The following is a 14,440-nucleotide window of genomic DNA, read 5'->3' as shown; positions in this document are numbered from 1 at the left end:
GTAGACCAGGCTTCTTAGGAGCTGGAAACTCTGCCTGCTTGTTGCTGGTAAGTTTGTCTAATATAGGGAAGCATAAAGGGAAACTTAAGTCTAGTACCTCCAGTACACCAAAAACCACTGGCCAACCCGAGTCATGCAATTTGTGGATCAACAATTAAGATTTAAATTTCATCTGATACTGAAGAGTCATGACGGCACTTCCTGTAAAGCTCTCCAGCACTGAGTGAGCCCCTGAGAAAAAGAAAGGAGTAGATTTAATAAAAAAAACTTTTACATTAGCAAAAAATAAACTTGCCCTGGAACAGAAGAAAGAGGGAATGACAGGGGAAAACCCTTCTGCTACCGAGTGTTCTCCCCGAAGCGAGGCATTGGACTGAAGATTCAGATAAATAGGAAGGAGAAGTGAGGGCAGTCTGCAACCTTCTTCCAGTGCTCTCGGCTTCCAGAATCTCTGCTTTTTAACCCACCTGATATTTCTGCCCAGGTCAGAGAGGATGTGGAGATCCCTGGCCCTACAGCTGCTGTAAGTAAATCTGCCGTTGTCCTGGTTATTATGGGGAAGGTCTCTGAAAGGAAGGGAGGGCTTAGGTTACAGGTTTTGGTCTCTTGCAGCGGCAGGTATGAAAGCTCTCAGGGCTGAATCTCCTGGACAGCTCTTGCGTCCAGTCCCAAGATTTGATACTTCTCCAGCTGTAAATAGGGAAGCTGGTCAAACCAAGAAACTGCCCACCTCCCCTGCCCCCTTTAATTGCTGGGGCATGATGTTGGTTAGGGAATAGTCCCAGTGTCAACACTAACCCCCCTCCATTTCAGCATTGCATAACGGTAACTCCTCTGTGTGGGGGGGATTCTTCTCAGAACAGGACGTCCCTTCAGGAATTTCTTTTCTATCTGCCAGATGGTGCACAAAAAAATTAAATTTGTGAGCAACAGCTGAAGATTTAGATAAGCAGGAAAGCGAAGTGAGGACACTCTGAAATCTCTGACGGCCAGATCTGGTAACTTGAGTTAATATATTAATGGAAAATGGCTGCTTAAAAATGTCTCCTCGGAGTCAGTAATGATATGGAGACTGGCCGTCCTTGAGTGACTACAAGTCAATCTGCCATTTTCCCTGTTATTATGGGGAGGGTCAATGAGAGGAGGGATGGGAAAGAGTGCTCTCAGCAAAGGTCTCAGGTAGACCTGCTCCTCACATTATCTGGTTCTAAAATTTAGCATAGTCACCATAATTTTGGTGATATCCCCTCTATACAGGGGTTATACTGTGCAATTTCTTCTCTGATCTGATGCTGGAGGAAATTAAGTCCCTGGGAAAAATGTTGGTGGTTTGAAATTATGCAGCAAATGGGCATTTTAAAATCCAAAATCAAATTAGCAGAATCTGTCAGCTTATGTCGGGGTGCAAAGACATACAAAGACATAACTGGTCATCCACCCTGTCCTTCTACAGCTAGTGAGGAAGGGTCCAGGTTACAACAGTAACTGAGAAACCAAAAACTGAGACCAGGAAATACCCGGGAGAAGTGCTGTGAGATCTGAGGAATGGGACACTAATGGGAAACAGAGGGAAACCCTACTAGCTCATTTCACTTCCTGCTATCACAGACCAGGTTTCTAGTGTTTTACCCAGAATGAAATCTTTACACCCTGAGATAAAAGTATGAATTAAGAGAGACATATTTTAACCAATGAGGCTCCACTTGTTATACAAACAGTGGTAAATTGTGCCAGTGATTATACACTGGGGTGGTTTGGGCCAGAATATTTTTCTGTCTTTCAAAAACCTGGCTTGTTCTAAGTCACCATGGTTTTCAGTATTCAAAAATGTTATTAATTTCTTTGTGAATAATATACGAGTCTGAATCAGTTGGAGACTGAAATTGACATTGTGTCAATCTCCTTCTGTTCCACTTTCAGTGCTTGTTTCAGGATTCACCCATTCGGCTCGGGATTAAGGACTGTCTGCCTGACCATGTCCTGAGATCAGAACCCAAGATTTTACTTCAGTCTATGTCTTAATCATTGCCTTAAGATACACTTGAGAACAGGAGACATCTTTAGGATTATTCAGGGAAAATGTGATGCTTGTTAGAACATGAGTCAAGAGATTCTCACCTCTTTCTCTGTTTCCTTTAGGCCAAAAAGGGAAGAAAACTGAGCTAATGGGAGAGAGAAATCACACATCAGTGTCAAAATTCATTCTCCTGGGGTTCTCCGACCATCCCTTATTGCAGGGCATTATCTGTGGGATGGTTCTTTTGATCTACTCAATCTCTATACTGGGAAACTTTCTGTTTTTGATGTTGATGTGTGCCGACCCTCAACTCCACAAGCCCATGTACTTCTTCCTCAGCAACCTGTCCATCCTGGACATCTGTTGTACCTCCGTCACCCTCCCAAAAATGCTGGAAATAATTTTATCACCCAGCAAATCCATTTCTTTCCATGCATGTATGACTCAGCTCTTCTTCTTTCTGTATTTCACAGGTACAGAACTTTTCCTTTTCAGCGCCATGGCATTTGATCGCTACGTTGCGATCTGTAAACCGTTACACTACTATCTCATCCTGAATAAGAGCATTTGCATCCTTCTGGCTGCTGCTTCCTGGCTTGGTAGCTTTCTGGCCGTGTTACCCGTGGTCAATGGGGTATCACAGTTGTCTTACTGTGAATCTAATGAGATTAACCATTTCTTCTGCGACCCCACAGCACTTATGAAACTTTCCTGCAGTGACACTCGTGATCTGGAGACCTTGATATTTGCCAACGGTATCGTCATAGCATTCGCCCCCTTTTTAATAACTCTCATCTCCTACATCTTCATCATCTCCTCGGTCCTGAAGATCCAGTGCACCGAAGGGAGACACAAGGTCTTCTCCACCTGCTCCTCCCACCTCACCTCAGTTATACTATTCTATGGGACTATTATTTGTATATATATGAGACCGGCCTCCATGTACTCACCAGCCCAGGACAAGCTCTTCTCCTTACTGTATACGGCTCTTATTCCAATGTTAAACCCCATCATATACAGCCTGAGGAACCGAGAAATCAAAAATGCATTTAGAAAAATTAGAGAAAAATGCTGGCCAATTAGTTTAGGGAGATGATTTCAGAAGGGTTATTTGTTTTTGTTACATTTGTACCCCGCGCTTTCCCACTCATGGCAGGCTCAATGTGGCTTGCACGGGGCAATGGAGGGTTAAGTGACTTGCCCAGAGTCACAAGGAGCTGCCTGTGCCTGAAGTGGGAATCGAACTCAGTTCCCCAGGACCAAAGTCCACCACCCTAACCATTAGGCCACTCCTCCACTCCATGTGCAGCGATTTTAAAACATGTGTTCCTTATGAATGTATGCATCATGCACAGATTTCCTGGAGGTATGCTGTGAGCATGGTTTGGACAGACCTTCAAAGTATATACATACTTATGTCCCACTAGCGGCTGTTGATTCGGTTATGCTGACAAAGCTCGTTCACTTTGAATGGGCTCTGTTGGCGTTGCTGCGAGGCAGCTGCTCTCATAAAAAGGGGGCCTTAGTATGTTAGATTTGCAATTCATGTTCATTTGAGAACAGGTTCCACACTCTCACCTGCTTTAAGCCACGCATAACTCCTCAGTCAATTTTTCATGGGGAAAAAATTACACTAACCTCTTCGGGTCTAAACATCACCATGAAAATGCAAACATTTCAAAGCTTGGTTCTTGACTTGCCTCCCCTGAGGCCTGTAGTCCTGCAAAATGCATCACGTCTACATGGAAGTAGGTGTTACAGATGCAAAGCCCCAAATGATGCTGTCTTAAAATACACCTGCATTTTTGGCAGCAAAATATATGTCTGTTATGAAAAGCTCTGCATTCTGTGAACCTTTTGTAAAATACTAAAGATTTTTTTTTAACATTCTATATAAATTTTGATTTGTATCTGCTATAGGAGAAGAGAAATTTCTCCCTAAATCCACATTTTGTAGAGTGCAAGTTGTCTTCTTCAGCTTAGGGAAAAGACTGGGCTAAGCTCATTGTTTAGTGACAGGAACCTATAAGAAACAAATGGAAGGGGTTCCTGTATTTCCAGAACAGAGCAGCTCATATTTTGCTGAGTCTCCGCTGTCCCCAGCTCAGGAATCCATACATTGTTTTCAACTGTAAGATCTGTGGACCCGATGCTGACCAGTTAAATCACTTGGTCATGGCTACCCGCTAATTTTCAGCAGTACTTAACCGGCTAAGTAGCGCTGAATATCACGGTTAGCACCAAACTCAAAGCCAGCTATGGGGGATTCCCGAGATGGAGTCAGCACTTGGCCACTTAAGTAGTGATATTCAGCTTTTAAGTGGCCAGGTTTTCTGTGACCTTGCTTAGCCACTTTTTGGAAAACAGGATAGTGGGCTAGATGGACCCATGGTCTGACCCAGTATGGCTACTCTTATGTTCTTGTGTTTACCACATAAAAGTGTGTCCTATGGCCGCTTAATTCATGAATATTGACTTAAAAGGCTATGTTTTAAGTAGTTTATCAGACCGTTATCGATTTTTTTAACGAATATTGAAAAGAAAATTGAGAGCCTACATCCTGATAAGACAGTTCAGATCTTTGCAGGATTCCCCATTTACAGTTACAGCAGGCTGAGAAATGAAATTGTGCTTTGTTTTCTTGCCTGTTACCACTCCTTTCCACTTTCACACCTGGAGATCTGTGCATTTCAGGAAGTTATGAGTTCAGAAAGGCACCGGGACAGTAGGGGTGTTATCTTTTTTTGAGATGCTGGACATGGAAGTACATTTCGAGATCTGTAATGGGGAAGCTTTTAGAGTTGATGCATTATTGGAGGGGGCAGAATGTGTCTGGTTATGTCTATGGTTTCCTTCTGTTTCTAATGTGTGTTGTGATTTTAATCATATAATTGTATTTAAAAAATCTTAGATTGTGAGACCACTAGGGACAGAGACAAGACCTGTATATAATAAATAAACTGATCTGATTGTATCACAAAAGACAGTATATCAAATCCATGACACTCACCGTTTTCTAAGCCACTTATTGAATGGGCAACATGCATATATAAATAAATACATTTTGTGTCTGTTTTGCGTTGTGTAAGGTTCATTTGTAATTGTCCTCTCTTTTGAACCCATAGCTCATTTAAATGAAGCAAAAGTATACAATAAGAGAACTGAACAATGTAGTCAAGGTCGGGTCTCACCCAAGTCCTATAGAGAGGTCAAATTATGTTCCTCTTGCAACTACAGAGACACCTCTTTATATACCCAAGCACACTATGAGATTTTCCAGCTCCTTGCCTGAAATGATTGGCTACCTTATGGTCAACAGAGATAATGATCCCTCCACCTGGTCTTTCTCTGTTAGGCGGCTGCTGGTTCTTCATCTCCAAAATGGATCTGGCCCTCAGATCTTTGCAACCCAGTGCATGATTTCACATTTTTAAGCATGAAAGCAAACTAACAAATCACTGATCATTCTTCCCATTCTTAAAGTCGTTGCTCATCTTATCCATTTCCAGCAGTGTTGTCGGACCTGTTAAAGGTTTTCAGATCAATCAGAAACAGCTGAGTAGAAATTCGATCTCCCTCTGAGTGCCCCACTTTATTTGTAAACCACCTTGACCTGGGCATGGAATAAGGTGTTATATCAAACTCAAATAATAAACAGAAACATTTAGCTCTTGACATTCTCAGCTGTAGCTTAAGGCAGGTTACATTGAGGTAGTAGAGGGTGAAGTGATTTGCCCAAGATCAAAAACAGCCACAGCGGGATTTGAACCGCGGCTTCCCTCAATCTTAACGTACTATTCTAAACATTACATTAGTCCTTCACTCCAGCACTGAGGAGTCCTTTTACAAAAGGGTTGCCATGTAGCAACCTGGAACTACTGCCGGAATTACTGCCGGCCCAACGCAGCCGCTGGTTCTGGCTCGAGTGCACGCCATTTCTGGCATGCCAGAAAATATTCCTAAATTTCTAGCATTGCGCTAACCCAGTGGTAATCGGGCAGTACGTTACCACCAGGTTACCAAGGGTGGCGGTAAGTGTTCCCCCCACATGGCCACACAGTAAGAATAATCTTACCGCATCACCATTTTTAGGGGGGGGGGGCTTTTTACTCACTGTGTTAAAAAGTGCCCTGGCGTGCGGGAAAAATGACTCCACCATTACCGTAGGGCAGCTTGGTAAAAGGACCCCTGAATATGCTCCCCTCACCCCGATCCACATTTGAGTTTAGTGGGACAGTTAATGTTTAATAAGGGCAGCTGTGACAAACTGCCTGGCACTGAGCTCTGAAAGGGTCCCTGAGGGAGGAGAGGTGATGATTTAAACAGACCAGGTCCTTGCAAGAGCCATGCACAACTTTTAAACTAAATCAGTAAGTTTCCCTGGAAAACAATAGAGAAGGAACGCCAGGGGGGAAACCTTTTTGCTAATCTCAATCCAGGTTTTAGGATTAAATAGGAAGTGAAGTCAGGTCGCTCTGTCATGTTCCAGTGCTCAGGACACCACTCAATCTGCAAGCTCTGTGCATTATAAAATCCCCCAGCCCAAGTCAGTCAGGATGTGGACACCAGAGATCCTGCAGCTGCTAAAAGTAAACCTGCTGTTTCCCTCATTACAATGGGGGCAAAGCCTTGTGTTTATGAGCAGTCCTGAAATAGTTCTCGAATTTACAGATTGTGGGTTGTAATTCTGCAGAAAAATTCTGAAATTCACTTGTGTCACGACTTGGAAAAGATTCTTTGTACTGGGCAGACTTTCCTTTATTACAGTAGGTTTGGTTATTTTATTTTGCCTCCATTACTTTCTTTCTATATTCTACAATGAACTTTCTCCAGACTTTTTCATTTGTTTCGGTTCTACCTTTAAGCCACGTTCGCCTATGTTTACTAAGGTGTGATATAGGCGCATTATTGGTTTTAACGCGCGTTAAACACTAACACGCCCATAGAAATGTACAGGCCCGTTAGCGTTTAACACGCCTTAACTTTAAAGGTGCGTTAAAAACACTAACACACCTTATTAAGGCATACATGTAAATGTCGCAAGGGGTGACACCGGCTGCACATACTGTTTATCCCCTGCTACTCTAGTTAAGATCATATTCAAGCACCTTTCTGACTCCACTTGCAATATTCTTTAGTTTCTAACTCCTGATACTCACTAGCAGGTCCTCAGCAGGGGCTTGCTCAAGGGTCCCACAGCAATTTTGCATTCTGCTCATGCTTCCCACATGCTAAAAAAATAAGCGTTATTTTTTGGCTCAGGAAGTGGAGAGTGTTCTGCGCTAATCAGTTAGCACATTCTGTGCGGTAACCAATTAGTGCATCGGCGCTTACGACCTACGCGATAGATGTAGGTATGTGGTCATGCACTAATGGGAAAATTAGTGCTTGATCATTAATGCTGGAAATAGAAAAATCGGCCATTTTATTCAAGCAGTAAAAATGGCGTTTGCAGACAGGAATGATCCGCAAAGGTCACTTCTTAGTAAAAGGGCTCCTATATATTCCATTTTGCTTCCATCCTATGCTTTCTATACAAATGTTTTATTGTGTATTGTGTTGACGTTGTACTATGCCATACCTTGTATTGTTATTGGAATATTTTAAATGCTGTAATATTTCTGCTACTGTAATAAAGAGTATATACATCATTGTACCAGCAGATGTAAGAAAGTTCACATTACTAATGGACTACATCACATATCTTCCAGGGTGCAAAACCAAAAATGAGTTGCATTCCAGCCATCCCAAAACATGAAGATGCTTTGTCTTCTTCTTTACCGTCCCTCTATCGGACATGAACCATATCTGGGATCCTGTCTCAGAGGGACAATAATAGAACTGATCCAAGGTCGGGTCTCACCCATGATCTTTAGAGAGGTCGAATTATGTCCCTCTTGCTACTAGTGAGACACCTCTTTATACACTCAAATACACTATTAGTTTTTCCAGCTCCTTGGCTGAAATGACTGGCTACCTTAAGGTCATCAGAGATAATGACCCTCCACTTGGTCTCTAGTCCTTCAGATCTTTGTACTCCAGTGTATGATTTCACATTTTTAAGGATGAAAGCAAACTACTAAATCATTGATTAGTCTTCCTGTCCTTGAAGTCATTGCTCATCTTATCCTTTTCCAATGGCGTGGTTGACCCTGCTGCAGGTTTTCAGATCATTCAGAAACAGGTGCACGTTCCCTTGTAAACTTTTCCCAATGCCACATGTAAAGATATTGCAGAGGACTGGGCATGGGAAAGTTCCCATTTGCAATGTGGATTACATAGACATTCACTCTTTAAATGATCTCTTTTTCTGGTCATTTCATTGAAGAACTCAGTCAAGTCTGTTTGGCAAGATCTTGTCATTACATGTTTCCAAGATGCTCCCATACTGAAGTGCAATATTGCACCTGGCTATTGCAAGGGCTGATCTGTGTAAATCATGGCCTATTCTCTATCCAAACTCAATGCTAGAGAGTTTCACAAGCCCTACAGTCACTTCTCACAGTTGGCATCATAAAAAACTGACCAATGACCTTGAAAGGTGGAAAAGGAGGGGTGGTGGAACTTACAAAGACTAGGGGGACACTCAATGAAATTACATGGAAATACTTTTAAAACAAATAGAAGGAAATATTTTTTTCACTCAAAGAATAGTTAAGTTCTGGAACTCATTGCCGTAGGATGTGGTAATAGCGGTTAGTGTATCTGGGTTTAAAAAAGTTTGGATAAACTCCTGGAGGAAAAGTCCATAGTGTGCTATTGAGACAGACATGGGGAAGCCACTGCTTGACCTGGGATTGGTAGCATGGAATGTTGCTACTCTTTGGCATTCCAGAATCTTGTTAACTCTTTGAGGTTCTCGACTGTTGCTACTATTTGGGTTTCTGCCAGGCACTTGTGACCTGGCTTGGCCACTGTTTGGAAAACAGGATACTGGGTTAGATGGATCACTGGTCCGACCCAGGATGGCTAATCTTATGTTCTTAAGAGAAGGCACATTCTATGCTTCATAGAGGACAAGAATATTCGATGGTGGAGACCTTTGAGAAAGGTTTGAGATATCTCCATAATAAGAAAAGGGAGGAGATGATTTATTAAAACTTTTTTCATTAGCAGAATACATTCCCTGTGACAAAAGAGAGAGAGGGAATAACAGGGGGAACACCTTCTGCTAACTAGTGATCTCCCTAAGGTCAGGAAGTTGTACTGAAGTTTTAGATAAATAGGAAGAGAAGTGTCAGTGTTCTATAACCTTCCAGTGCTCTGAACTCTGACTGCAAATTCTCATTTCGAAAATAGCACCTGTCCAAGAACCAGTGAGGATACGTAAACTGCCGGTTCTACAGCTGCTGTAAGTAAATGTATCATTGTCCTGCTCATTATTTGGAAAGTCTAGTGGGTGAGGAAACTGGGATACAGGAATGGTCTCTCGTCCCCTCCTGCATAGATAGAAGAATGTTCTTAGCTTGTCTCTTCAGGACTCAGCTCTGATTCTCAGGTGCTTCAATACAGCATTTCCTGCCACAGACAATGGACCAACATGAATCAGAATGAAGAGGAGAGGGATCCCAAGCTTGCTGTGACCTAAATGTGTAGTGTTTTGTGTACTTCTGATACTGTAAATAAAGGCTAAACATCACTAGTGATAATGAAGTTCAAATTACTTCTAAAAATGAACGAGGCTGCCTGCCAGAGCTCCTTCCTGAAAGGAATGTGGTTAGTACCTGAGAGGAAATAGCATTTAAGTATCAGTGGCCATCATCCAGAGAGCACTCGGGGGAGTGGGGAGGGTGGGGGGGAGGATAAAAGCAGCATGTGGCCACGGGAAGGAAGACCGAGGGCGTGCCAAGAAGGGTAGACCAGGCTTCTTAGGAGCTGGAAACTCTGCCTGCTTGTTGCTGGTAAGTTTGTCTAATATAGGGAAGCATAGAGGGAAACTTAAGTCTAGTACCTCCAGTACACCAAAAACCACTGGCCAACCCAAGTCATGCAATTTGTGGATCAACAATTAAGATTTAAATTTAATCTGATATTGAAGAGTCATGACGGCACTTCCTGTAAAGCTCTCCAGCACTGAGTGAGCCCCTGAGAAAAAGGAAGGAGTAGATTTAATAAAAAAAACTTTTACATTAGCAAAAAATAAACTTTCCCTGGAACAGAAGAAAGAGGGAATGACAGGGGAAAACCCTTCTGCTACCGAGTGTTCTCCCCGAAGCGAGGCATTGGACTGAAGATTCAGATAAATAGGAAGGAGAAGTGAGGGCAGTCTGCAACCTTCTTCCAGTGCTCTCGGCTTCCAGAATCTCTGCTTTTTAACCCACCTGATATTTCTGCCCAGGTCAGAGAGGATGTGGAGATCCCTGGCCCTACAGCTGCTGTAAGTAAATCTGCCGTTGTCCTGGTTATTATGGGGAAGGTCTCTGAAAGGAAGGGAGGGCTTAGGTTACAGGTTTTGGTCTCTTGCAGCGGCAGGTATGAAAGCTCTCAGGGCTGAATCTCCTGGACAGCTCTTGCGTCCAGTCCCAAGATTTGATACTTCTCCAGCTGTAAATAGGGAAGCTGGTCAAACCAAGAAACTGCCCACCTCCCCTGCCCCCTTTAATTGCTGGGGCATGATGTTGGTTAGGGAATAGTCCCAGTGTCAACACTAACCCCCCTCCATTTCAGCATTGCATAACGGTAACTCCTCTGTGTGGGGGGGATTCTTCTCAGAACAGGACGTCCCTTCAGGAATTTCTTTTCTATCTGCCAGATGGTGCACAAAAAAATTAAATTTGTGAGCAACAGCTGAAGATTTAGATAAGCAGGAAAGCGAAGTGAGGACACTCTGAAATCTCTGACGGCCAGATCTGGTAACTTGAGTTAATATATTAATGGAAAATGGCTGCTTAAAAATGTCTCCTCGGAGTCAGTAATGATATGGAGACTGACTGTCCTTGAGTGACTACAAGTCAATCTGCCATTTTCCGTTATTATGGGGAGGGCTGGGAAAGAGTGCTCTCAGCAAAGGTCTCAGGTAGATCTGCTCCTCACATTATCTGGTTCTAAAATTTAGCATAGTCACCATAATTTTGGTGATATCCCCTCTATACAGGGGTTATACTGTGCAATTTTTTCCCTGTTCTGATGCTGGAGGAAATTAAGTCCCTGGGGAAAATGTTGGTGGTTTGAAATTTTGCAGCAAATGGGCATTTTAAAATCCAAAATCAAATTAGCAGAATCTGTCAGCTTAGTGCAGACCCCGACATACAAAGACATAACTGGACATCCACCCTTGTCCTTCTACAGCTAGTGAGGAAGGGTCCAGGTTACAACAGTAACTGAGAAACCAAAAACTGAGACCAGGAAATACCCGGGAGAAGTGCTGTGAGATCTGAGGAATGGGACACTAATGAGAAACAGAGGGAAACCCTACTAGCTCATTTCACTTCCTGCTATCACAGACCAGGTTTCTAGTGTTTTACCCAGAATGAAATCTTTACACCTTGAGATAAAAGTATGAATTAAGAGAGACATATTTTAACCAATGAGGCTCCACTTGTTATACAAACAGTGGTAAATTGTGCCAGTGATTATACACTGGGGTGGTTTGGGGCCAGAATATTTTTCTGTCTTTCAAAAACTTGGCTTGTTCTAAGTCATCATGGTTCTCAGTGTTCAAAAACGTTATTAATTTCTTTGTGAATAATATACGAGTCTGAATCAGTTGGAGACTGAAATTGACATTGTGTCAATCTCCTTCTGTTCCACTTTCACCCATTCGGCTCGAGATTAAGGACTGTCTGCCTGATCATGTCCTGAGATCAGAACCCAAGATTTTACTTCAGTCTATGTCTTAATCATTGCCATAAGATACACTTGAGAACAGGAGACATCTTTAGGATTATTCAGGGAAAATTTGATGCTTGTAAGCATAAGCATGAGTCAAGAGATTCTCACCTCTTTCTCTGTTTCTTTTAGGCCAAAAAGGGAAGAAAACTGAGCTAATGGGAGAGAGAAATCACACATCAGTGTCAAAATTCATTCTCCTGGGGTTCTCCGACCATCCCTTATTGCAGGGTCTCATCTGTGGGATGGTTCTTTTGATCTACTCGATCTCTATACTGGGAAACTTTGTGTTTTTGATGTTGATGTGTGCCAACCCTCAACTCCACAAGCCCATGTACTTCTTCCTCAGCAACCTGTCCATCCTGGACATCTGTTGTACCTCCGTCACCCTCCCAAAAATGCTGGAAATAATTTTAACACCCAGCAAATCCATTTCTTTCCATGCATGTATGACTCAGCTCTTCTTCTTCTTGTTTTTCACAGGTACAGAACTTTTCCTTTTCAGCGCCATGGCATTTGATCGCTATGTTGCGATCTGTAAACCGTTACACTACTATCTCATCCTGAATAAGAGCATTTGCATCCTTCTGGCTGCTGCTTCCTGGCTTGGTAGCTTTCTGATCATGTTACCCGTGGCCAATGAGGTATCACAGTTGTCTTACTGTGAATCTAATGAGATTAACCATTTCTTCTGCGACCCCACAGCACTCATGAAACTTTCCTGCAGTGACACTCGTGATCTGGAGACCTTGATATTTGCCGACGGTATCGTCATAGGATTCGCCCCCTTTTTAATAACTCTCATCTCCTACATCTTCATCATCTCCTCCGTCCTGAAGATCCAGTGCACCGAAGGGAGACACAAGGTCTTCTCCACCTGCTCCTCCCACCTCACCTCAGTTATACTATTCTATGGGACTATTATCTGTATATATATGAGACCGGCCTCCATGTACTCACCAGCCCAGGACAAGCTCTTCTCCTTACTGTATACGGCTCTTATTCCAATGTTAAACCCCATCATATACAGCCTGAGGAACCGAGAAATCAAAAATGCATTTAGAAAAATTAGAGAAAAATGCTGGCCAATTAGTTTAGGGAGATGATTTCAGAAGGGTTATTTGTTTTTGTTACATTTGTACCCTGCGCTTTCCCACTCATGGCAGGCTCAATGTGGCTTACATGGGGCAATGGAGGGTTAAGTGACTTGCCCAGAGTCACAAGGAGCTGCCTGTGCCTGAAGTGGCAATCGAACTCAGTTCCTCAGGACCAAAGTCCACCACCCTAACCATTAGGCCACTCCTCCACTCCATGTGCAGCAATTTTAAAACATGTGTTCCTTATGAATGTATGCATCATGCACAGATTTCCTGGAGGTATGCTGTGAGCATGGTTTGGACAGACCTTCAAAGTATATACATACTTATGTCCCACTAGCGGCTGTTGATTCGGTTATGCCGACAAAGCTCATTCACTTTGAATGGGCTCTGTTGGTGTTGCTGCGAGGCAGCCGCTCTGATAAAAAGGGGGCCTTAGTATGTTAGATTTGCAAATTCATGTTCATCTGAGAACAGGTTGCACACTCTCACCTGCTTTAAGCCATGCATAACTCCTCAGTCAATTTTTCATGGGGAAAAAATTACACTAACCTCTTCGGGTCTAAACATCACCATGAAAATGCAAACATTTCAAAGCTTGGTTCTTGACTTGCCTCCCCTGAGGCCTGTAGTCTTGCAAAATGCATCACGTCTACATGGAAGTAGGTGTTACAGATGCAAAGCCCCAAATGATGCTGTCTTAAAATACACCTGCATTTTTGGCAGCAAAATATATGCCTGTTATGAAAAGCTCTGCATTCTGTGAACCTTTTGTAAAATACTAAAGATTTTTTTTTAACATTCTATATAAATTTTGATTTGTATCTGCTATAGGAGAAGAGAAAAGTCTCCCTAAATCCACATTTTGTAGAGTGCAAGTTGTCTTCTTCAGCTTAGGGAAAAGACTGGGCTATGCTCATTGTTTAGTGACAGGAACATAAAAGAAACAAATGGAAGGGGTTCCTGTATTTCCAGAACAGAGCAGCTCATATTTTGCTGGGTCTCCGCTGTCCCCAGCTCAGGAATCCATACATTGTTTTCAACTGTAAGATCTATGGGCCCGATGCTGACCAGTTAAATCACTTGGTCATGGCTACCCGCTAATTTTCAGCAGTACTTAACCGGCTAAGTAGCGCTGAATATCACGGTTAGCACCAAACTCAAAGCCAGCTATGGGGGATTCCCGAGAGGGAGTCAGCACTTGGCCACTTAAGTAGTGATAGTCAGTTTTTAAGTGGCCAGGTTTTCTGTAACCTTGCTTAGCCACTGTTTGGAAAACAGGATAGTGGGCTAGATGGACCCATGGTCTGACCCAGTATGGCTACTCTTACGTTCTTGTGTTTACCACATAAACGTCTGTCCTATGGTCGCTTAATTGATGAATATTGACTTAAAAGGCTATGTCTTAAGCAGTTTATCAGACCCTTATCGATTTTTTTTATGAATATTGAAAAGGAAATTGAGAGTCTACATCCTGATAAGACAGTTCAGATCTTTG

At 42.7% G+C, this 14,440-nt stretch overlaps 2 protein-coding genes across 2 annotated transcripts; both read left to right on the top strand.

The window, feature by feature from the left end:
- The first annotated feature begins 2,339 nt into the window (after positions 1 to 2,339).
- On the top strand, positions 2,340 to 3,113 carry LOC115457397 (olfactory receptor 5I1-like). Its single transcript, XM_030186814.1, has one exon. It carries the CDS (start codon positions 2,340 to 2,342, stop codon positions 3,111 to 3,113), a length of 774 nt encoding a protein of 257 aa, XP_030042674.1.
- Positions 3,114 to 12,177: 9,064 nt separating this feature from the next.
- LOC115457396 (olfactory receptor 5V1-like) lies at positions 12,178 to 12,951 on the top strand. Its single transcript, XM_030186813.1, has one exon. The coding sequence runs from the start codon at positions 12,178 to 12,180 to the stop codon at positions 12,949 to 12,951; it is 774 nt and encodes a 257-aa protein (XP_030042673.1).
- The last annotated feature ends 1,489 nt before the right edge of the window (positions 12,952 to 14,440 follow it).

This window comes from Microcaecilia unicolor, chromosome 14 (genome assembly GCF_901765095.1).
Source record: "Microcaecilia unicolor chromosome 14, aMicUni1.1, whole genome shotgun sequence".
Taxonomy (NCBI): domain Eukaryota; kingdom Metazoa; phylum Chordata; class Amphibia; order Gymnophiona; family Siphonopidae; genus Microcaecilia; species Microcaecilia unicolor.
The sequence above is the reverse complement of the archived record's forward strand: the minus strand, read 5'-3'. Positions and strand labels throughout refer to the sequence as shown.

Bases quoted from the DNA above. Each gene is read 5' to 3' on its own strand.
- LOC115457396 (XM_030186813.1), top strand. From the start codon at position 12,178: ATGTACTTCTTCCTCAGCAACCTGTCCATCCTGGACATCTGTTGTACC.
- LOC115457397 (XM_030186814.1), top strand. From the start codon at position 2,340: ATGTACTTCTTCCTCAGCAACCTGTCCATCCTGGACATCTGTTGTACC.